General features: G+C 42.3%; 1 protein-coding gene across 5 annotated transcripts in view; it reads left to right on the top strand.

The window, feature by feature from the left end:
- Window positions 1–24,006, top strand: part of BICC1 (BicC family RNA binding protein 1) — a 366,015-nt gene extending 342,009 nt beyond the window's left edge. For 3 of the 5 annotated variants that reach the window (XM_082267998.1, XM_082268001.1, XM_082267997.1), the window contains exons 19-21: window positions 3,744–3,904; window positions 20,782–20,881; window positions 23,369–24,006. In XM_082267998.1, the coding sequence (XP_082124124.1) occupies window positions 3,744–3,904; window positions 20,782–20,881; window positions 23,369–23,499 (392 nt within the window). In that variant the 3' untranslated portion in view covers window positions 23,500–24,006. The remainder of the gene's footprint in view (window positions 1–3,743; window positions 3,905–20,781; window positions 20,882–23,368) is intronic. The other 2 variants (XM_082268000.1, XM_082267999.1) reach the window with 1 other exon arrangement.
- The last annotated feature ends 1,343 nt before the right edge of the window (window positions 24,007–25,349 follow it).

Below are 25,349 nucleotides of genomic sequence, written 5' to 3'. Positions count from 1 at the left end.
GCAATTGAAAAAGTTGCCCTAAATGTTTTATTTTTTTTTTTTTACAGCAAAAAATATATATATTTTTTTCATAAATCAGCCAGAACTGACAGCAGCCGGTAAATACATTGTCTAATACATATAGGGTCCATTCACACATCTGTAAAATGGGTCCGCATCCATTCCACAACTTGGCGGAAGCTTTACAGACCCATTGTTTTTGATTTCCAGTCTGAAAAATTAGGCATTCACAGGGTAAAGAAGTAAGTGTCGGCTGGTATTGGCCCCAAAAATTAGCCCACATGGGTTTACCTGAAAGCTAAAAATGTAGTATTCTGTGGCTGAAGATACATTAGGCATTCACAGGATACAGAAGTAAGTGTTGGCCTGTATAGGCCCCAAAAATTAGCCCACATGGGTTTACCTGACGGCTAAGTACGTAGTATTCTGTGGCTGAAGGTACATTAGGCATTCACACAGTATACAGAAGTAAGTGTCGGCCTGTGTAGGCTGCAAAAATAGCAAAGAATGTAGTATATGATGGCTAGAGGTACAGTAGACGTTCACAGTATACAGAAGTAAGTGACGGCCTGTATAGGTTGCAAAAATTAGCTCACATGGGTTGAACTGACAGCAAAGAACCTTATTTTTTGATGGCTAGAGGTATGGTAGGCATTCACAGTACACCGAACAGGAAGTGTTGGCCTGTATAGGCTGCAAAAATTAGCCATTCAATGGACGTGAAATGCCTTTTATGCCGCTGTATTTAGCGAAGCCAAGGACCAGGAATTGTTGTGGGTGGATGGCGGTCTTTCGGATATTTGTGGCCTGGCATGAGAAATTTTGATGAAACCTGGTCTACTGGTCACATGTGTTGAATTCCTCAGAAATCCATGCCTCATTCATTTTTATAAATGTGAGGAAGTCTACACTGTCATGAGCTAGGCGAGTGCGCTTATTGGTCATGATCCCCCCTGCTGCGCTGAATGTCCTTTCGGGCAGGACACTGGACAGGGGGCAAGCCAACAGTTCCATTGCAAATTGTGCAAGCTCTGGCCAGAGATCAAGCCTGCAGCCCACCCAGTAGTCCAGGGGTTCATCACTCCTCAGAGCGTCCACATCGGCCGTTAACCCGATGTAGTCGGACACCTGTCGGGACACCTTTTTTTTACACTCCAACATTTGAGCCACAGAAGCCTGCCTTTTTCCAGAACAACGTGACGACGGCATCATGGAAGGTGGAGTGTTGGACAACTGTGAGGAGACAGGAGAAGGGGGAGGAGAAGAAGAGGCTGGACGGTGAGAGCATGGAGTGTGGCTTTGTGGGTTCTGACAGTTCTGCTCCCACTGGGCTTGGTGATGGGATTTCAGGTGCCTTCTTAAGGCGGTTGTCCCTAGGTGAGTGTTGGGCTTACTGCGACTTATGCGTTGACTGCAAAGGCTGCAGATGGCAACACTGGTGTCAGCAACGGACACATTAAAAAAAAGCCCACACTGCGGAGCCATGTGCCGGCGTCCTGTGAGGGCCAGATGTGACTGTACATGGTTGATGGCTCGCTCCTGATACATTTGCAGTCTGCTTTGTACATCTTGTGCAATGCAAGTTCTGCCTGCCTCTCCTCCCTATCTGCTGGTCCGTCAGTCCGCCAGTTCTACAAATAATTGGCCAGTAACTGTTGTCACTGTGTGTAGCACTGTTTACACAGCAAGAGGCCAAATTTTTGCAGGACTAAAATACACTGTTAGAAAATTATACTGTTAAATAACACCCCACTTCAATATGTGGATATTGGGGGGGGGGGGCATTGGTGTAGCACACCAGTTCCAAAAATTGGCCAGTGAGTTTGGCGCTGTGTGTACCAGACTTCACTCAGCAAACTAGGCAATATTGTTGCATGACACAAATACACTTGAAAAAGTTTACTCAGATAACACCCCACTTCAATATGTGGCATTGGGTGGGGGGGGGGGGGCAATTGGTCTATCACAACAGTTATAATACATTATAAGTGCTTTTGTCACTGTGTGTAGTGTTGCTGCAGAAATGCTCAATCTCACCACCACACCTGTCACAATGCTGCACAGTGCACAATAATACTAACCCACTATAATATGCTTTCTACAAAAGTATATTATACTGTGGATTACCCCCCTCCCCCCCCCCCTTTTTTAGTACACTGCACAGCAATACCAAAAAATGTGCAGCCCTTTACATTACTTTTGTGGACATTAACATAGCATTTTGTGTGTGACTGCAGCCGATCTCGAACTGCCCCTAAAGAAACCACTGGATACCTCTCCCTATAGTAAAGAGACTGTAAAATAGACCCTATAACAACATTGGAGCATTTTAAATGACTTTTGTGGACATTGACAAAGCGATTTCTGTGTGACTGCAGCCGATCTCTAACTGCCCCTAAAGCAACCATAGGATACCTCTCCCTAAGCTCAAAATATACAAGACCTATACCGAAAAATACCAGCCCTGAAAAGGACTTTTGTGGATCTTCACAGCGCTATGTGTCTAGCAAACTCTCCCTGATGAGCACAGCAGACCTCTCCCTACACTGGCAGAAAGCGAAATGTGAAATGGCCGCCAGATCGGGTCTATTTATAGGGTAGGGGGACTGTCCATGTGCTGGAATGTTTCAATTGGCTGTCCCGTTCCACCTGACGGCTGTGTCATGGGTCAAAATTCTCCCCAATGTAAACAAATATGGCCGCCGCGAACGACGCCATGTGTCTGAAAATTTGGCGGGTAGCAAACAAGCAAAATTCGCCGCGAACCGACCGCCGTGCGAACCACAAGGCCATCTCTATTTGTGGAGCCATTTTTAACGCACCTGAGCACTCATCAAACGGTTCCAAACTGCCCTTAGGCCCTTTGGGGAGCATTTTTAACTTTAAACGCTTGTAAAATGCCAGTTTAACGCCCATACTAAAGCTCCTTAACGCGAGTCTTAACGTCCATACTGACGCTCAAGAAGGAGGGTTTGTTAAGCATTAGAAATTTAGTCAAATGTTAACTAGCCCTAACTTCTCTCCATTTCTGTTCCTCATCAAATTAGACTAGCCTCCACCTAAAATGTTTAAGTGATCTCACAACTGCCATCTTCAAAATTCCCTGTCCATTTCCCTTTCTACCTTAGCCAAGCTGATAACTTTTTACCATTTCTCTCGTCTATCCCATGTAATATTCACCCACATGTGCTTGTTCAAGAAATGTACCTGTTTTTTTTGGTACATATCTTGAATGCATTTCAAAATTGAGTACCTTTGTCAACTGATGTCCTACTCCACAAAAAATGTTCATGATTTTTACATCAAAATATTTTTAACTGACATTTTCTTTTTGGGTAGTTTATGAATAATTGGTGTTTAGTCACATGTCTAGACTAATATCTTTTTGGCGCCATGCTTAGAAGCCTGTCCTCTTGGAATTAATATATTTTTTTTTTTCTTTTTTATTACTATACCTACAAATGAGATGGGTCAACCTTTTGATTGCATTAGTGGGCATGCCTCTGATTTTGTGTTCTTTATTGCAAACAGAATTTAATGGGGGTGTATGTGTAACATTGTAAAATGCTCTACTGAATGGTCATCAAAGTATAAAGGTTCCTAATAAACTAGTTCTGTGGGAGTCCTGTATTGCACGGTGTACAAAACGGAGCTCGAAGCTACAGCACATGTGGCCCATAAGTTACTGGTGGGTAAACAATAGGTAAAATGTAGTAACCTTTCTTCTTTTATCTGATTCACAGCAGAACACTACCTTAGCAGCAGTAATTACATGGATTGTATCTCCTCTCTAACTGGAAGCAATGGTTGTAACTTAAATAGTTCATTCAAAGGTTCTGACCTTCCTGAACTTTTCAGCAAGCTAGGACTGGGGAAATATACAGACATTTTCCAGCAACAAGAGGTCAGTAAGTGTATTTGAGTGTTAATTTACAAATGTGAATGTGTATCTAAACCCAAAAATATAAAGTTATGATATTTAGGTTCACCAGGGCTTACATATTGTGGATACTGCAGTTTAATTGTTAACCACTTGCCGACCGCCGCACGACTATCTACGGCGGCGGTCAGCCCCTCACAGGCAAAGTGACGTAGGTCTACGTCGCTCGCCTGTGAGGGTTTAGGGAGCGAGCGCGCGCCGCCGGAGCCGCGCTCCCGCGTGGTCACGGACCCCCCCGCGCGTGTGACCGGCGGACCCGATCGCCGCCGGCCACTCTGCGATCGGCGGGGGAGAGGGAGAAAGTCAGGCAGCTTGTGTAAACAAGCTGCCTGTCATTCTCCTCTCTGTATGAGAGATGATCACATGGATCTACTATGTAGATCCATTGATCACTCTGCATACAGTTGAAGCCACAGCCAATCACAGTTAGAATCACGCCCCTAGGGACACACACAGCCCCTCCCTCTCAAATAAAGTTAACCCCCTCACTACCAGTGTATTTTTACAGTAACAGTGCATATATATAGCACTGATTACTGTAGAAATGTCACTGGTAACCCCAAAAGTGTCAAAAATGTCAGTCAAGGGTCCGATCTGTCCGCCGCAATGTCGCAGTACCGCAAAAAAAAATCGCAGATCGCCGCCATTACGCGTTAAAAAAAAACCAACAAAAATGACAAAAATCTTTCCCTTTGTTAGTAAACGCAATAACTTTTGCGCAAACCAATCAAAATACGCTTTTTGCGATTTTTTTTTGACCAAACATAGGTAGCATAAAACAAATTGGCCGAAAATATTAAAAAATTTTGATTTTTACATTTTTTTTTGGGGGAATTTCATATAAAAAAAAAGGGAAAAATATTGCTATTTTTGCAAAATTTACGCTCTTTTTTTTGTCTATAGCGCGTGATCAAAAAATCGCACAGGTGATCAAATACCGCCAAAAGAAAGCTCTGTTTGTGGGAAAAAAAGGACGCCAAATTCGTTTAGGTACAGCGTCGCACGACCGCGCAATTGTCCGTTAAAGTCACGCAGTGCCGAATCGCAAAATACCCTCTGGTCGTTTAGCAGCCAAATCCTCCGGGGCTTAAGTGGTTAAAGCAATGCTAAGCCCAAAAGATAACATATTGCAGATTAAAGAACTTGTAAAGGCAGAAGGTTTTTTTTTTAGCTTAATGCACTTTATGCATTAAGATAAAACACCTTCTGTGTGTAGCAGCCACCCCAGCACCCCCTAATACTTATCTAAGCCCCATCTCTGTCCAGCAATGTCCCCAAGTCTCTCGACTGTCCGGGACACTCTCTCCTAATTGGTTGAGACACAGCAGTGGCGCCACTGGCTCCCTCTGCTGTCAAAGTCTGTTAGCCAATCAGAGAGAGGAGGCGGGGCCGAAGGGCAGTTCCATGTCTGAATGGATGCAGGAGGGAGAAAAGGAGGATTTGGGCTGCTCTGTGCAAAACCAACTGCACAGGTACAAGTATAACATGTTTTGAAAAAAAAAAAAATACGACTTTACGATCACTTTACCAATTCCTAGATGTGATGGTTGCATTAGATTTTTTTTTTTTGTGTTCTTTCCTTTATTTTGACCTGGTGATCCCACCAGTAAGTCTGCTATTTTTCAGTAGCACAAACTGCTCTGTAGATGTACATCCCATTCATGTACCATTTACCACTGACAGGAGCGTAAAACCTTCATCCCAAAAGGAACAAAACGGTTTCTGTAACTACTATAAAGTGTTAGTTGGAGGTTGGCTTCAAGTTAGTATATCAACATCTTCTAGTACATCTAACACTCCCCTCCCCTCAGACCAACAATCCTGCTGTCAAAATGTCTGTGTTGCTCCTTCTTCAAAGTGTAGGCACCCTAATGGAAACGGGAAAAAAAAACTAAAAAAAAAAAATGATGCAGCCACTACATCAAATGATTGTAAGCTGCAATATATTACATTGTTGGTTTTGCGTTTAATACCGATTTTAGGATTCTTTTTCACTTTATTTTCACTTGGTATATCTGCCAATAACACATTTTGTCTTCGGGTGATAGCACCAGCTGACACAATTTCTGGCAAAATCAAAAGGTATTTTTTACACTTATCAAACAGATATGACTTTGAATGGTAAAGGTAAAGTATAACTAAAGGCAAAACTGTTTTTTTCTTAGTTTTTTATAAAGGGGAGAGGGATTAGAACTCCTGTCCGGGTTTTTATTACTTTCTGTGCCCCCATTAGGGAGATTCACCCTCTGTGTTTGTCCTGTTTACCATTATCATTGAAAGTAATATAAAATCTCAAATTTTGGGCTGTCCCCAGAAAAATAAGAGGGGAAATCTTCCTATGAGGGCACTAGTTCTGATGACTGACCTAGGGGTCCCCAGGGGAATTTGCAGGGATTACCTCTCACTTCCTGTGTTGGCTGTGGGACAGGAAATGAAGGAAAATCTCTCCAATGGGAAGCAGGTGGCTAAAAAACAAACGGACAGGGGTTATGGCCCTTCTGTACTCTATCCAAAAAAAAAAAAAGTTTTGCCTATAATTCTGCCTAAATAGACCAAAAGAAACCAAACAAGAGAAGTTCATTGGGATTGTTTACACTCCCTTAGCATACCTTTCTGAAAACGTGCCCCATGCAATCCATGTTATATATCACAATAAGAACATTTTCTGAATGCAGTGGATCTGTGTGCAAGTTGGACCTCCTGTGTGAATAAGGAAGCATGACATGCGTAGTGCGGTGCAAGAGGTGTGGTTAAATTACGCCTTCAGAGGCGAATTACACGGCATAGAATACAGTGCTGGTATTTGTAATAGTCATGATCAATCCTAGAGTGTACATTGTATGTTTTTTATTTTTGTATGTGCCTAGTGTGCTTCGGGAGGACCAGTTAGTCATGCATGCATGCAGGCAGGAATTTGCACTAAGCTAATAGTGTGTACAGCAACCAATAAAAGCACTATGCTATACCTCACAAGAATGTGTTACCCACTAAGAAAGCAATGATAAAGTTAATTCCAGCTGCCAGCACCTTTCTCCTTCTCTAATTTTACTTTTTATTTAGCTTCAGCAATTTAGGAACATCTATACCCTTTAACCTCTTTCATTACCAGTCCTGCCCCTTCCTTTCTGGGATACTACATGTGTGCTGCTCATGAGCTAAATATTCTATTCACTGGAATTTAAGAGGGAGAAGGGCTGTTAGTAAAAGGATGTATATGTCTTTTGATCGCTAAAACAAAAGTTTTAAAAAGGAGGGGGGTCTTGCAGTTCACTCTCCCTATACTCTGTAATCTACCATGTGAAGTAGTTCTCACCTAGTGTGATGACAGAGAACACTGTCCTAGAAATGGTTCCCTTTCCTCATCCTGCAGCTTTTTCCATTTGGAATCGCATGCCTTGGCCCCCTTGGTAACTAGAGTGTCTCAGGCTTTGTATAACTTTTTCCTAACACCTTGACTTTTGCACTCCCTGTGCACTCCCTTTTGGAAGAAGTCGTTCTTCATCAATGATGCTAATTTCTATGTCGCTCTGGAGCCTTTACTGGGTGATCTTGCTTATGGTGTTTTTTCCCTTCAAAGGACCTCTGTAAGAATGGAACCTTCTTCAGTCTGTTAACCCTGACAGCTGTGTTTGGCAGCTGTCCTTGGCACCCTATTTTGCCTATGTTACATGGGGGCAAAGTATAATGAAAGTGAGTCCTTTTTTTGCTTCCCTGGGGCTCTTTTTATCATATTCTGTGGAAATGTCATTCTTCCTCCTCATGTACTGCTTTGATGACCTATCAAACACGCCTTACAAGTGGGGTCAGGACTGCCACTTATTCCCTTGTCAACTGACCCCTCTTCTGTTACCCACAGAGCAGTCTTTCTGTGAGATTCCCACCTTCTTTTCCACCCAGCTGGCAGGGTATTTTGCCTTTTTTTTTTTCTGTGGGTTCTGCCCTCAGAGAACAAGTCCCTCTTTCCCCACCTAAATCTATTCTTGCAAAGATGTTAGGGTTATTTACAACATTGAGCCTTTGTCTAAGGGGGTCTCAGAGCCACCACCTGTTTTTATGTTCACATTTTCAAAACCATGTTTTTGCTGTTCGGAAGTTAAAGCGGAGTTCCACCCAAAAGTGAAACTCCGCTTATATGCTTCCCCCCCCCCTCCGGTGCCACATTTGGCACCATTCAGGGGGGAATGGGTACCGTTTTTTGACAGGTACCCTTCCCCACTTCCGGGAGACAGCGCCGCAGCACTGTTCCTCCTGAAGTTCAGCCCTCTCCTTTTTCCTCCACCGCCGGGCCATTTGCAAAGCGCAGTAGGGAACCAGCGGTAAGCTGAAAGGCTTCACTGCCGGGTTCCCTTACCCTGGATGGCGGTGGCAGCACCCGAGAGCCGATATGAAAATCGGCTTTGGGTGCCAACCTTGCGGGCTCCCTGGACAGGTGAGTTCTACTATTTAAAAGTCAACAGCTACAGTATTTGTAGCTGCTGACTTTTAATTTTTTTCATGGGGGGCAGAACTCCGCTTTAAGATGCAGCTTCAGGAAAAAAAATTAAATTTTTAAAGCTTATGCAAGCTGTTTACCTGTAGAAGTATTTGTAAAGCAAGCTTATTCTAGCTTATTTTATCTGCCTGTGTGATGCTATATGATTGCAGAGCATAATCAGGTTAACATTTTTGATAGACCTCATGCTCTGTGCCACCGCCCCACCTCCTGCCTGCTCTTTGAATATCTCACTTTCTGATGTACACCTTGTGCTCTCCTCTTATAAGCACACTTAATTGGTCTCCCCTCCTGACCATAAACTTACATAGCAGGTACTCTCAATACAACTCTAATTTCATCCTAAAAAAAACAGTTGTGGGTAATTTAACCACTTCCATACCACGCGATTTCTGGCACTCCACTCCTACATGTAAAAATCATCAATTTTTTTGCCAGAAAATTACTTGGAACCCCAAAACATTATATATATATATATATATATATATATATATATATATATATATATATATAATTTTTTTTTTTAGCAGAGATGCTAGGGAATAAAATGGCAGTCATTGAAACTTTTTATGTCACACGGTATTTGCGCAGAAATTTTTCAAACGCATTTTCTCTGTTGCTCGTTGACAAACGTAGTCCTCTTTGATTCTCATCAATAGGGTTATGCTGTCCTCTACAGGAGTAGGACTAGGCAGAAAGAAAACGTTCTGGCCACACCCTAGGGGTAGTCCCAGAGGGTATATCCTCTTCCTGTCTGCTACAGGAAATCAGTTTTTTTCTGTCTAGTCAGGAGTAAGGACCTAAGTTCCTTGCTGGGATCTCTGGTCCTGGCAAGATTTTTTAGAAAAAATCTTTCCTTTTTAGGTAGTTTTTTGTCTCCAGTTTTCCTGTGAGATCTTCAAGCAAATCACGCCGGATCTGGGCAACGGGCTGGATGTTGAGATCCAGTGGTCACCCCAGCTGGCCTACGAGCGCGCGCAGACCATAGCTCCGCGCTGGGTCGGCCGCGACACATTCAAGTATGCGGGGCCGGGCGACGGGCTGGATGTTGAGATCCAGTGGTCACCCCGGTTCAGCCTACAAGCGCGTGCAGACCATAGCCACGCTGGGTCGGCCGCGACATAGTCCCATTGGACGGGGACTGACCCTGCGAGTTAAACGTCTCGCTTGGACGCCAGGAACCAGAGAGTCAAGGCGTCCGTATTGGTCGACAGCCCCCCACCCCGGTGGAGAGGGTACTGTGAAGAGAGGGTGCCGTCAGCTGGTATGGTGAGTAAATGTTCCCCCTTCCCCCCTGTGGGGTCTTTGGGATACGGGCCCCTCTGTGTATGGTCGGATCCTTTCTGACATTAAAGTTCCCCCTTGTAGCCCATGACATGTTCACATATCCCCTGTGATAGTGTGATCTGGTTTGGGAGCTGACACTCCAGCAGGCTTGGTTTGGGAGCTAACACTTTAAACAAACCTCGGTTTGGGAGCTGACACTCTAGCAACCTTGGTTTAGGAGCTGACACTCCAGCAGGCTTGGTTTGGGAGCTGATACTTCAGCAAGCCTTGGGTTCTCTAGCAAGGAAGCCGAGTTCGATTTGCTATAGTAAAACACATAGGAGGTATAGCCTACCTTAGATCGCCATACTCCCGCAGGCCGACAGGCCGCTATCAGCTGTTTTCAAAGCATGCAGGCCACTGTACTGGAGGAGCCACGCTAGATCGGCAGTCCGCCGCCATTTTGTTGTAGACCGCATGTCTGCATTGTCTACACAAGCCGCCCGCAGGTCACGCAGGCCGCCATTTTTTCGTAGCCTATTGTCTCCTGCATGGGGGTGGCCATGTTTGATGTGCCCAGCAAACCTCGAGGAGCAGCTGGGAACGCCGGAAGGCGTACACAGGGGGCGGAGCCACTTCCTTTCACCCGGGAAACCTAGTGCAAGACTTCCCAGTCTGCACAAGACAACGCTGACAGCAGTTTTAATAAGAAACTTCTTTGCATCTGGTGGTGAGCCCTTGGGGTCTCTCTCTTTCTGTGGGGGTCCAAAGCAGGTATGCTGAGGGGCGCTATTGCGCTGGTGAATTAAAAAAGGTATTTTTTTATTTAAAAAAAAAAAAAAAAGGGTATTTTTTTATTTATTTAAAAAAAAAAAAATTTTTCTTTTTTACTGGCAAAGTGTCCTGGATTAACATGGACCCTGCCACACATGTATCTCCACCTGATCCCCTCGAAGTGGCTGCAGGACCCTCCAGTTCCCCACTTAATAGTGAGTCATTGTCAGCAGTTTTTGGAAATTTTTTTTCTATCCCGGGTGGAATTGGCTTGTCAGGGACAGGGCGCAAGGAAGCGACCCCCGCCTATCCCCATTTTTATCTGAAACTTCAGATTCAGGGTCTGAGCCTATTCCTGCAGTTGCAGGTACCTCATCTGGGGTTTGTGACTCTTCAGACAGTGAGGAAGATGTTTCGGCATCTACCATAGCCCGAGAGGAAGCGTTAGTAACGCATTAATTGTATCTGTTCGGAGGTTACACCATCAGAAGTAGCTGATACTGAGATCCCATTTGGTACTAATAAACGCACCAAAATGGTAAAAGTATTTCCCTTACCCAAGTGTTTCGGTAATGTAACTAAGGTGGAATGGGGTCATCCAAGACGAGCCCCTACTATTTCCTAAATGCATTAATAGGCGTTATCCGTTCGAGGATTTATTCCTCAAGAGATGGATAGTACCATCTGTGGTGGATTTTCCAATCTCCAGATTGAACAAAGCTACGGTTATCCTATTGGAGGATGCTCCATCCTTTAAAGATGATCGTAAGGTGGAAGCTGTGTCTCGCGCCATCTTTTCCCTAATTGGGTCAACTTTCAGACCAGTAATTGCTATTGGTCTAGAATGGACCAAGTGGCTTAGAGGGGAGAGATATCCCCCAGGCGGTATCAGATCTGGTGGAACAGATGATACAAGAGTTAGTTTGTCTGCGACGTTGCACTAGACGCCACTCCACTATTGGGGCGAGCATCAGTTTCAGCAGTGGTCCTCAGGCGTACACTGTGGCTAAAATATTGGTCGGCAGACCAAGGCTCCAAGGAAGCTTTGGTTAAATCTTCCTTTCCAGGGTGTGTGCCTATCTTGGGGCCAATTTAGATGAGATTATTAAGGATCTCACTAGAGGAAAGAGCACTTTCTAGCCACAAAGTACTAAGGGTAAAGGATCCCGTCAGAGACGGGCGCCTTCTTTTTCCGCTCATAAAGTTTTTTCGCCCCACGGGCGAAAAAAGCAAAGTCCTCCAAAACTCCTTCGGGAGGTTTTTTTAAGGGGCGTTGGTCGGGCAAGCAAAAGCCCGGCTCTTCCAGACCTGAAGATAAGACTACTAAAGCCTGAAGGTGCGCCCCCGCCCATAGCTGGGGTAAGGGGACGTCTTCGCCAGTTTCCGGATCCATGGCTTTCCAGAACCTCGGACAAATAGTTCGCGAGGTCATACGGTCAATCTCTCCCAGTGCGATTCTTCCTTTTCAATATTCGACTATCCCCGGATCGCTTAAGAGCTTACGGGGGGCAGTCACGGATTTAATGCAACAAGGAGTGGTGGCCCACGTTCCTTGGACAGAGCATTTCAAGGGTTCTATTCAAACCTTTTCACAATACCCAGAAAAGAGGACAAAGTGCGTCCAATTCTGGACTTAAAGGCATTCAAACTTTTTTGTCAGGGTACAAAAATTCAAGATGGAGTCCATTCGCACAGTAGCGGCCTCCCTGCGTCAGGAGGATTTTCTGGCATCCATAGACATCTAGGATGCCTATCTTCACTTTCTTATTTATGCAGGACATCAGCGTTTCCTGCGTTTTTCCGTAGAAGAGTACCATTATCAGTTTGTGGCATTACTCTTTGGTCTCGCCTCGACTCTCTGAGTCTTCACAAAGGTGTTGGCCCCAGTCTTGGCGTTGTTACGACAACGGGACATATCGATTCTAGGTCACCTAGACGATCTTCTGCTCCGTGCGGCTCTATTACTAAACTTAGAGATCACTATGACCTCTTTTGCAAGAGTTCGGGTGGCTGGTGAACCTGCAGAAGTCATCTTTGGTTCCCACCAGGAGGCTGGAATATTTGGGTCTAATTTTAGACACATCCAGGCTTGCATGAGGGTCCTGGGTTTGAGGGTGGCTTCCTTTGAAGCAGTACCATTTGCCCAGTCCCATACCCGAATCCTTCAAGGAGAGATTCTTCTCAAGTGTAACCGGAATCCAGATTCCCTGAACAATCGGATCCGGCTGAGCAAGCGGACCAGGGAGTCCCTGGTCTGGTGGCTTCGGTCTCCGATGCTCAGCCAGGGGAAGTCATTCCTACCAATATTTGGACGCTTATCACCACGGATGCCAGTCTATCCGGGTGAGGAGAAATTCTCGGCTCAGGGGCTTTGGTCCCTGGAAGAGTCCAGGTTACCGATAAATGTATTGAAACTGAGAGCGATCAGACTTTGTCTGATTCACTGGACCGAGCAGCTCCAGGGCAGCCCGGTTCGGATCCAGTCGGAAAATGCCACAGCAGTGGCTTATGTCAATCATCAAAGGGGCAACAGGAGTGTCCTGGCGGCCATGGAAGTGGCCAGCATTCTTCATTGGGCAGAACGATTGTTCCAGCTTTCTCTGCGGTATTCATTCCGGGGGTGAATTGGCAGGCAGATTATCTCAGCCGTCAGATTCTGGATCAAGGGGGGATGATCTCTTCATCCAGGGATATCCCACCAACTGTGCCTCCGTTGGGGTACCCCGAATGGGAGCTGTTGGCATCTCAGCTCAACAGGAAAGTGCGGAGGTTTGTGGCTCGCTTCCACGATCCTCTAGCAGACACCGCAGACATGCTGATCGCCCCGTGGGGGCAGTATCAGCTACTTCCCTCCTCAAGTTACTGCCGAAGCTTCTTCGCAGGATAGAGGTGGAGGGAATCCCAGTTATCCTGGTAGATCAGGACTGACCTAGTCGGGCCTGGTACACCGACCTGGTCAGGCTGGTCACAGACGTTCCTTGGAGACTTCCTCTTAGGGAGGATCTGCTGTCGCAGGGTTTCTGCAACAGGGAGTTGAGCAGAAGCTGGCCTTGAGTGTTATCAAGGGTCTGTTTTCAGCATTAGCTATCTTCTTTCAGAAGTTTTTGGCTACTCATTCCTTGGTGCGAAATTTCATCCAGGGGGTGCGACACCTGGCTCCGCCAGTGCGCGCGCCGTTACCACCCTGGGATCTTAATTTGGTGCTGTCGGTTCTTCAGAAACCTCTCTTTAAAAATATCAGGGAGATTCCCTTGCTTACTTTATCCCAGAAGGTGGCCGCCTTGGTGGCTATCACTTCTGCACGCAGGGTGTCAGAACTGGCTGCATTATCCTGTTGGTCCCCATATCTGGTGGTTCATAGGGATAAGGTTGTTCATCCGAATCCATCCTTCCTTCCTAAGGTGGTTTCAAGGTTTCATTTGAATAAGGACATTGTATTGTCCTTCCTATGTCCTAAGCCCAATCATCCTCGAGAATTTGCGTTGCATTCCTTGGATGTAGTTCGGGCGATCAGGATATATTTGAATACTACGGATTCAATTTGTAAGACGGATTCACTGTTTGTGATCACGGATGGCCCTAAGAAGGGGTTGCCTGTTTCTGCCGCGACCATCTTTAGATGGATCAGACAGACGGTGGTATAGGCTTATTCTATCTAAGGGTCGGGATCCCCCCATTCCCTGTTAAGGCGCACTCTACTTGGGCGCTTAGTGCTTCCTGGGCCTTCCGCCATCAGGCGTTAGTGGTTCAGGTTTTCAAGGCGACTACTTAGTCGTCGGTTCATACCTTTACAAAATTGTATAAGGTTTATGTGAGGGCATCATCAGATGCCTCTTTTGGCCGCAAGGTTCCTGCAGGCCGCTGTTTGAGGAGACTGTTGGTCTACCTCAAGGGTTTGTTGGGTAGGTCTCATCTGTTTGCTCGATGAGTCCCTTGATACTTCTGTTTGGCTCCGGTTGGGCCTTCTAGATTGGATTTTGATTTCTGTCAATCCCACCCCTCATTTGTGGCACTGCTTTGGGACGTCCCTATTGATGAGAATCAAAGAGGACTACGTCTGGCAATGAGCGACAGAGAAAATTGGATTTTTGTAAGATCTTACCGTAAAATCCTTTTCTCTTAGCTCATTGACAGACGTAGTACCCGCCCCTCTATCATTGAGTTGGGTTGGGTCAAATTCTCTGACACTGCTTTGTGACATAACTGATTTCCTGTAGCAGACAGGAAGAGGATATACCCTCTGGGACTACCGCTAAGGTGTGGCCAGAATATTTTCTTTCTGCCTAGTCCTACTCCTGTAGAGGGCAGCATAACCCTATTGATGAGAATCAAAGAGGACTACGTCTGTCAATGAGCTAAGAGAAAAGGATTTTACGGTAAGATCTTACAAAAATCCAATTTTTTTTTCAAAACTGTTTTATGAATTAAAAAAAAAAAAAAAAAAAAAAAAACACTAAAGTTAGCCCATTTTTTTTTGTATAATGTGAAAGATGATGTTATGCCGAGTAAATAGCATAACATGTCACGCTTTAAAATTGCGCACACTCGTGGTAAACTTTGGTACTTAAAAAAACTCTCTAGGCAACGCTTAAAATTTTTTACAGGTTACCAGTTTAGAGTTACAGTGGAGGTCTTGGGCTACAATTGTTGCTCTCGTTCTAACGTTCTCTGCGATACCTCATGTGTATGGATTAAATGCTGTTTACATCTGGCCACAACGAACGCAGGCACTTTACATTTTTATTTTTTTATTTTTTTTTTTTTACACTTTCCCTTTTTAATTATTATTTATTTATTTTTGATCACTTTTATTCCTATTACAAAGAATCTAAACATCCCTTGTAATAGGTCCTCTTTATGGGGATATCTGGGGTCAATAGGTCCTCAGATTATTGAAAACTGCCAGGCGGCAGTCATAGTCATAAAGAGTCATAGGCGTGAGTCATAGAGATTTGCGGGGACCATCTGATCCTCACAGTTTCTATGGTGACACTTCCGCCAGCGGCCGATTCCTTCCCCGGCTCGCTGATCTCACGGGCAAGCCGGTAGAAGCATCGGAGGGCGGCGGGAGGGGGGATGTCCCCCTCCCAAGGTCTGTAAGAACGATCTATCGGCTGAACAGCCGCTATGATTGTTCTTATAGTGAAGGGAATCGCCGGCTGAAAAAAGCCCAGGATGTCATGACTTCCAGCGGTAAGGAAGTGGTTAAACAAGCTGAATTTTAAAATGTTTTCTTTATTTAAAGATGTATGTAAATTTCCTAGAGGGTTCTTCTATGTTTGCCTTGCATTCTTTTAAAGCCACTTTGTGTTTTAAATTACTTCATTAACTACTTGTTGACCACAACACGTGTATGTATGTATGTGTATATAATATATATATATATCTCTGTTTGCAAGTGGTTTACCGGGATTATGGCTGAAGATAGCCATAACTCTGGTACTGTTTTTTTGCAGCCGATGGCTGGTTTTGTCATGAAAGTATTCCGAGCAGCTCGTGAGCTGCTGGAATGCTTTCCAAAGTGGGCTTACCATTTTCGCCAGTTCTCCTGAGAAAAGATTTGGCAGTGCGGCTGGCTGCTGCCTTAGGCGATCAGAGTACAAACTCTTTGACTTTATGGCCTTGAAGGACCTTCTGGTCCAAGCTGAAAGTAAATCATTTTTTTTTAAAGCAAAAGATCAAAAGCATTTTATTTTTTAAAAATCTTTTGCCTATAAAGGTAAAGAAGATTTGGGGTCTTTTTGACCTCTCCATAAAAAGGACCTGTCCTCATTTCTTTTACAAGAGAGGTTTACATTTATTGTACTAGGAATAAAAGTGCTAAAAAAACTAAAGGGGCAGTGTTAAAATTATAAAGTACAATTAATAAGAGAGAAAAAAATGACAGCGCCCCCATCCCTCCATGCTCACGCGCAGACGCATACATAAGTTGTGCATGCATGTGTAAACGGTGTTCGCATCACACATGTGGGGTATCACTGCGAATGTTAGAGCAAAAGCAAGAATTCTAGTGCTACACCTCCTCTGTAACTCTAAACAATTAACCTGTAAAGGTGTTTAAAACGTCTATATAAAGAAATGGACCTATGCGCTAAAAATAGGTAAGTGAGTGAGAAAATGAAGAGGAGAAATAGTGAAGAAATGGAGCACCAGAAATCTGCAGCTTAATCAGTAGTGTCACCACATACTAAAGACAATTGTAAAGAAAGAATCAGCGCACGATATCTAGAATTGGTGGTCCATAAAACTCTAATAAATAGTCTGATAAATAGATAAAAAATACAACTGATGGATAAAAAATGGATAAAAACAGTAATAAATAACAATAAATAAATAATCCTCTTCTATGCAGGTTAATACAGTAAATGATGTGTAAAGTGCAAAGGTGATAAATAAAGTGCTCGTGTGCTGAAGAAATAATTTAACAGTGATGATCCTAAATCACAATAGGACAAATGAAGTGAAGTGATCAGTAGAGAAAATTCCAAAAGAAAAAATATTGAGATGCAGCTATCAAATAGCTGTAAAGTAAACAAGTGAACAATTGCAACACCAGGTGGCACAGTAGTGATCAAAATAACTGAATAAATAACCAGTGGAAATATAAAAAGGTGACCGTGCACTAAAGGTGCCCACTAAAATCAGGCTGAATGGATAAAGTGCCAAACATAAATATATAAATACGCATAAAAATTGCATTAAAAATCGCAAAGTCACAAAAAGGTGCAACCAGTGAAAGAAAGACGCCAAGATTGGAGATGATGAAACAGTTCAATAGTGATGAAATGACACAGGACAATTCCGGTGACCACCCAGTGCAATGTTTCGTGAGCTTGGAATCCACAATCAAGTGTAATGGCCGCTCACCTCCATTAACACTCAATAGAGCGTTTTGGGTATAGTAAATTACCCTGAAAATCCTCTGGAACACTCTCCAATCTACTGAGGAGCTTCGATATTCACTCAGTAATCCTCACAATATAAATGTGTCACATGGGCGGATACCTTCTATACTGACATCCAATGAACAGAAGTAACTGCGATGCTTCTAGGATACTCGTTCACCAGGAAAAATAGGGGGGGGGCTCTCATAGTGTAGTATGTTAAATAATATTTAATATATCCAAACGAAATGCACTTACATTTAAGATTACAAAAGAATGCATGTCATACAGTGCTGTAGGGTCCCGCTGATGCGGTCCATTCCGATACTTCCAGTCTCGGCCGTAGACCGGAAGTGGCGTCACCACGGCTTTCCCCGACGTGTTGCGTCACAAACATGTGACTTTATCAAGGGTAAGCCTATTGGGTGACTGTCTCCGGTATTTATCGTATCATGGTAACCATAGGAACCACTGAGGACGCCATTCTGCTGTTAACCCATATGCAGGTGCTGGATGTTACGATCAAAATGCCGCAACAGTGCACAAAGAAGCAACTATTACAAAACTTTTTTAATTATAAAAAAAATGTATATCTCAAAGGTAATGTCAATGTCAATAATAATTAAAATTATAAATTAAAAAAGAGATGCTCCGGTCATATATTCCAAAGGGAGTGATACTCGAAGCGCCATCTAGTGTTGAAAATGTATAAAATCTCCAAAGTCTAAAGACAATGGTGAGGCATGTACTTCAGCTCTTAACTATTTAAATGCTGACCAGTCATGCAGGAAAGATGATGTAATAACTATAGAACTGGGATAATATATATATATATAAAAATTCTATTGCATAGTCCATATAAGGCTAAACGCATAATGGGTTAAAAACAAACGGTATCATAAAGCTAGTACAATGGACAGTATAAAATCAATCAATGCATGCTAAAAAATATAAAATATTATCAAATACAAATGATATAAGATAATCAAAATATCCTTAGGCAATGATGGAACATGCACTGAGTGTGACAACATATCCGAGGAGAACCCACAAAAAGAGGAGCAAGAATAATGAACAGGTCAACATTATAAAGGAAAAGAGCAATAAATAAGTTCTAAGATGGGGGATAAAATGTATCAAAAGACCTAAAAGAGATAAATGTAATAATCGGATATAAAAGAGTTAAGATCAAACTCTATATTTAATCCTGACAGCGAGAGTGTCTGTAATTCAAAAATCCAACGGGATTCAGCTTGGCTTAATATTTTAATTTTGTTACTTCCTCTCCAGTGGGGCTTGTATTTTTCAATCCCCCAAAAAAGAAGGGAAGAGGGGTCCTTTTTATGTGTTTCTGCATAATGTTTAGACACACTGTTTGGGATATCCAAGAGAGAAAATACTTTCCATAGTGTGGTGCCCTAAGGAAGCGTCTTCACGCGAAATGGCCGTAGAGCAGTATTACATGCCAGAGGTCCTAGCCACCAGCTCTATTATGGGTTCTGGTGGCTTTTCATGTAAGTGATGTTCTGAAGCATGAACCAATGTTTTGGCTTTTTTTATTGATTTGAAGTTGCTTGCTAATAAATACTACACTATGGAAAGTATTTTCTCTTTTATACCTATTGATATAATTTCCTGCTGGTTGGAGCATTTGAAGGAATTACCTCTGGTGTATATCCTCTCTTCTGATTTGCTTTTGGCTCAAGACCTGATGTTACACTATAAAAACGCATTAGCTGTCCTAATAAGACAGCAACATGGTCTGGTGAGTGCGCATTTCTGTTTTTGGGTGAAGAACCACTGGTGGAGGATTGATCATTTTCACACTGGCACTGATTATTTTATATGGACTTTTTTGCAGTTTTCTATGGACTGAGTTCATTATATATATTTTGCATCATTATATATATTTAGCATTTTATGCACATATATGTTCACTATTTTTATGTTTATGCGCTACAACCTACATTATACTTAAAATTATGTGCTGCCCTTTTGTGCTTTTGGGAGTTGCAGTTGGGGCGCCCCATACCTCATAATTTGAAAAACAGTGCTCTTAGTTCCGTTGAGCCCTTCTCGACCTGTTGATATGTGTTTGCTGTGTTGCCCACCCCTCAGACTGCTCTTGGAAATCCTGTAATAATAAAGAGTAAAGATCTTGTGTCCTGTACTGGTATGCCTCAAAAAAAAAAAAAAAAAAAAAAAAAAAAGGATTTATAACTTACCTCAGAAATAAGATTTTACTGGTAGGTCAAAAATTCTGTTTTGATCTGCCAAGAATGCACTCTGCTCCTGTTGTGGGTTGACAACAGAAAGCTTTTTTTTGTGTTGTTGTCCCTGGTAAGTGTCACTTGCTAAACTACTCAACCAACAGAGCTTTCACATCTCTGCAACATAGAGGCTACTCATTCTGTAGCCCAGTTCCTGAATCTCAGACAAGATCAACAGATTTTCTTTCATACCTAAGAAATAAACATAACAAAATGCTTGCAGTGGTATAGTAAAAAGATCAAACAGAAGCAAATAAGGGAAGTTCCTTATTAGAGTTTACATGCACTTTAATAATCATCAGTTCTCAGAACTGAAATCTTTAAATTGCTTGCCACAAAAACAAGGCTAGCTGGGAATGAGAGGGGTTATAAATGTCTAGTACTTTTTTGCCAGTGTCCTGTACTCTACCTCAAACTGATTTTAGTAGTAAGTCCAAAATTATATTTTGATCTGCCAGAAATGCGCTCAGTTCCTGTTGTGGGTTAACAACGCACAGCTTTTTTGTGAGGGTTGCCAACCCTATCCAGTGTGTCTTGCGAAACTACTCAACCACTTCAGATCTCTGCAACATAAAGGCTAATTATTCTGTAGTCCAAGATGAGAACTATGAGGACTCTGACATAACACAGGAAGTGTGGAGAGGCCATAGACCAGCGAATTCAGTATCTGACCAGATCAACAGATTTAACAAATGAACAAATAAGTGAATTCCATAATTAAGGTTTACATGCAATTTAATAATCACATTTCAGAGCTGAAATTATTATTTTTTTTTTTTTTACTGCGTTTTATTTATCGTGACCTTTCTTTTAACCAGAGATTTAAAGAAAAGTTAGTTAAAATTGCTCGTGTTTTATTTTTTTAGAATTTTGGACCAAAATTGTTCGCTTTTGAAAGATGTTAGTTTTTGAATGAACACCTTTTGAACATTGTCAGCTACAGTATGTAACTACTGTAAGATCTATTATAACTTTATAGGCTGGTTGGGAACTATCATCTTACACCACAGAAGAAATAGTGTCAACCTAATGATGTCATAGTGAAGTAGTTAGATTGCATATTATGCTTCTGTTCATAATTTGAGCCACTCTCTAGTCATTAGCCATCAGAAATATGACACAACGATATAATTAAATCTTGTACATTTCTTGTAGATTGATCTACAGACATTCCTTACACTGACAGATCAAGATTTAAAAGAACTTGGAATAACGACGTTTGGTGCAAGAAGGAAAATGTTGCTGGCTATCTCAGGTATAAAATAAAGTGGCATAAATTAGACAGCATCCAGTCCGTTGTATACAGTAGATACCAATGAGAGGTATAAACTGTCTAAGAAAAAAAATAATCAATAGTTTCTAATTTTATATGCAGCAATTCTTTTTTATTGTCATGTGGCCAATCCATCACCAATCCAATTGCCAGTGACCTTTAAGGATCTCTAAGCGTGAAGTAATCTTCTGTGTGCATTCAGGTTGATCATTTCATGATTGACTTAAGAAATCGGTGTCAAACCACTACGATAATTTTTTTTTACAGGAAATCTCTCTGAGTGACGTATCTAGACAAAATCAACTCACTTGTTCTATCATTTACATTATCCTTCTATTAGGCCACCTCTTCCAATATCAGATGTAATTGTTTTTATTTCATAAGGTGCCATCAGATAAAGTGGTTTTTGACCTTTTTGCCTTTGCTACATAAGGCCCCTTTCACACACGGAGTCCGTCAGGCAGACTCCGTTTTTCTCAGCAGGGGATCGACTAATGAGCAGGTGGATGACAGCTGTGTCTCCGTGCTGTGTGTGAAGACACAGCTGTCAGGTCCCTATGCATCTCTATTGGGGAATCGGATGGGAACGGACCGTCTGTCCATTTTCATCCGATCTGATCTGCCAGACGGATGGAAAATAGGGTTTCCATCCGTCCAAAACGGATTGGATCGGATGTCAGTGGACATGTCTCCGCTGACATTCAATGCCCCATAGAGATGCATGGGGCGTCCGTTCAGATCCGCCAAAAAAAAACCCGACAGGCGGATCTGAACGGACTCCCTGTGTGAAAGGGGCCTAATAAGGCATTCTTAAATACATTTTGTAAATACTGGTTTATTGACAGAAAAGATTTTTGTGATGGCTGAAGTTGGTGATTATGAATATCCATACAAATCCAATCATCTTCAATTATTTTTTAGAACTTGCTGGCTCTTTAAAATGTAATTTTTACAAAAGCAGTCAGCAAGGGCTTCAGTGTGTCTTTAAAGCTCACCTGTTTCAGTAATTAAAAAATAGCTACTCCATAGGTGTCTGTAAATTCCACAAAAGCACTTTCAAACTGCCCCCCCCTAAAACACCACCTAATCTGATATGTAGATTCCAGCCAATTGCAAATTTTGAGAACAAACGTGCCTTGCCCCACTTCCAAAAAGGAAATGGCTAGGATGATCAGGCTTACAGAATTGTATTGAAAGATGTATGGTGGGTGCCCTCCTGTCTCCTATTACCAGGAAGTAATCTTTAATGTCAGATTTGAGGGCTCCTATAAATCTTTGTGGCAGGTTTAGAGCAGTTTTTTTATGTGGTCCCATCATATAAAGCTCAAAAGTGTACATTAAATACCAAGTATGGGTAGACCTAATCTTTAAAGCCTAATTAAAATCAGTTGCATGTCTTTCTGATTACATATTAATTTTAAATCTTAGTTATAGTTTGTCTTCTCTAGCTTCTTACAGCAATTACCCAGAAAGTCTAAATACAACTGCGCAACCCAATAGGCACCAGAGGTAAATCCAGTGCTCTCCATAACCAATCTAGTCTGAAACACCATCTCTGTCACCTTCCTCTGCAATGCAAGTCTGTGTGAGTGTACTTGTAATGAAGGTTATGGCTGCTACTCAGCTATGCCATGCATAAAGTGGTCACCGCCTCCACCTATAACTGGTCTGGTGGTAAGGAGCACTGGAAGGGCGGATGCAGATCAAAAAAACGAAGAGATTTCCAGTCACAACTTGCCAACCAGCCAGCGACCAACTGAATTGACTTGTCTAACAGTATGCATTAAAAACAGGGGTTTGGTTGCACACATTTGCAAATACATGCATAAGCTGCAGGCCCTGACAAGGCACCCTGTCATCTGCAGTCCCTAACTCTACAATTTAAAGAGTCTCTACAATGAGAGCACATGCATTTAATGGGATAGAAGGCGGACAGGTGATTAGAGGGAGCCCACCCCTCCTTAAAGGCACAGGGTCACACTGAACACCCAGCACATCGCACAATGGCGGCAAAGGTGTCAGTGCGTTGCCTGGCTCAATATAGATATCAATAATGCAAAAATTGGTCACCGCCTCCACCTATAACTGGTCTTAGTGGTAAGGTGCACTGGAAGGGCGGACGCAGATCAAAAAAAGATTTCCAGTCACAACTTACCAACCAGCCAGCGACCGACCGAATTGACCTGTCTAACAGTATGCGTTAAAAAGCCCTGTTTTTAACGCATAGTGTTAGACAGGCATTTTCCACCAGAGTGCACTGGAAAACCCAAAAGCAGCATTTTCACTGAAAGCAAAAGGTACTTTAGGGCATTTCCAAGAAAACCGTCTCATAACAGTCCAAGACTATCAAGAAATTTAAATGCCCAACCTCAATTAGACTTAAAGCTCCTGTAAAATAACCCTGCAGATCTGAAAAGTGAGATGTTTGGTAGAGATAAAGCTAACCTGTATGGTTTTATTTTGTAACAGAACTGAACAAAAATCGAAGGAAGCTGTTTGAGCCAACCAATATTCGTTCTTCATTCCTGGAGGGAGGAGCTAGTGGAAGACTTCCGCGCCAGTATCACTCAGAAATAGCCAGTGTCAGCGGTCGCTGGTAGCAGTCAGTGACATGACTTGACAAAAAGTGCATTAGAACATCATGGCTGACCTGTGAACCAGCATTGCTGCATATAACTTTTTACCATCAGCACTTTAATGTCAAGATACCACGGACCAAAGCAATGAGATCACATGAGTGCCTGATCTATTGGACACTTGTTTATAATGCCAAAATGTGGGATATATATTTCATTCATCTATCTAGACTGGACCGAATTGCAATAGGGGAAAAAAAGAAAAAAAATTGAATGATTTTATGTTTTAGTATTTTATGTATAACTTCATTGTATGCACTGAAATTTTTACCTTTATTGAATGAAGAATTAATCTGATATTTGAGGGCATGACTTAATGGTTTTATTGTGAAGGAATTTTCTGGTATTCAATAATAATCAAGACGTTTCTGCACTTTACATGCTCCCCATATTATCTCCTGTGGAAATTACATGTCCTCTCCCTTCCATACAAAACACAATGAGGTCTGGTTTATAAAAAAAGAAAAATAAGTTGCCGCAAACAGCAGCACTGTTTCCTGATTGATTTTCTTAGTTCAAAAAGCTTAAATCTGATTGGATGCAGCAAGCAAGTGTCCTGGTTTTTATTTCTTTCAGTTTTTATGAAACCAGACCCAGTTTGTGCTCTCTAATCAAGTCATAGCCTGGTGCATATAAAGTAGCTACTATTTCATCATCTGTAAGTATTGTAAAATATTTGAACTATGCAGGTGTTATGCTGGAAATCGGGAACCATTTACAGGAATCTTATTACTGCTAGATAAGATTTTTTTTATGTTTAATTCTGTTATTTAATATTTTACGAACGCTTACAATGAAACAAGTTCACTGTAACAGATAAAAAGACCAATGTGGACTTTGTAGTTAGTTTTCGTTTGCACTTCTCCCCATAACATCAAAGAAGAAGGAAAAGCAGGAGATGAAATATGCAAGATATTACATTTATTTATATAGAGTACATGGTTATATCCATCTCCTTATCTACAAGCTGGTTAATTTTTCTGTCATTCTAAGATTTAGGACTTAGTACTTCATAGGCCTCAAATTTCATCAACCATACAAGCAGCTGTGCCGGTTGACATGTTAGTTGTATGTTGGGGATAAATACATTTCACGTATTGATAATCGAAGATGAATTCTGTTCATGGAGATATAAAATCATGTATCAGATGCATCTATTGTTATAGCCAATGTTATACTGTGAAAAATAAGTATGAAGTGTTTAAGTTATGCTAAATGCCGCAATGGGAGGATATGAAGACATGCATATGGCAGTCTGGTTACCATGTGAAGGTGTTTTTTTGAAATTTAAGCACTTTGTGGACCACATATAATTTGCTTTGCGAGCATTGAGGCACGCTGTGCGTTCCTGATTTTATAGTGTACTAAGCATACAGTGACCTAAAGATAAATTAAACATTACATTGTCTGCGGTAGGATAACCATATTTTGAACACAGCCATATGGTAACGAAACTGACGCACGTGTACTGTGTATGTATGTTCCCAGCAGACTTGACTACACAAGCACAGCTTGATTCCTATGTATTATTCATAGCAGTTGATCAGAGCCTTTTTCCAACTGCACAGTGGCGCTACTGAAAAACTCTCATGTAGCCAAGTTTTAAAGGTGTGATTTGAACCTTAGAAGATATCATGTGTTGCCTGTTTTTACTCTGTGTCTCTGATTACTTTTCCATATTCCTATAGATTTGCATGTGCTCTAAAATTTGCCTCTGAAGATTGGTCACCTGTCTTGTTTACAACTAGGGAATCAATAAAGCACAGCAGGGCTGACGTATAGAATTTGGAGGAAAGGAAGAGAATAGTTGTTCA

The sequence above is a fragment of the Pelophylax lessonae genome (genome assembly GCF_965119305.1).
Source record: "Pelophylax lessonae genome assembly, chromosome: 9".
In the NCBI taxonomy this organism is placed as follows: Eukaryota; Metazoa; Chordata; class Amphibia; order Anura; family Ranidae; genus Pelophylax; species Pelophylax lessonae.
This window is presented reverse-complemented; position numbering and strand designations above follow the sequence as displayed.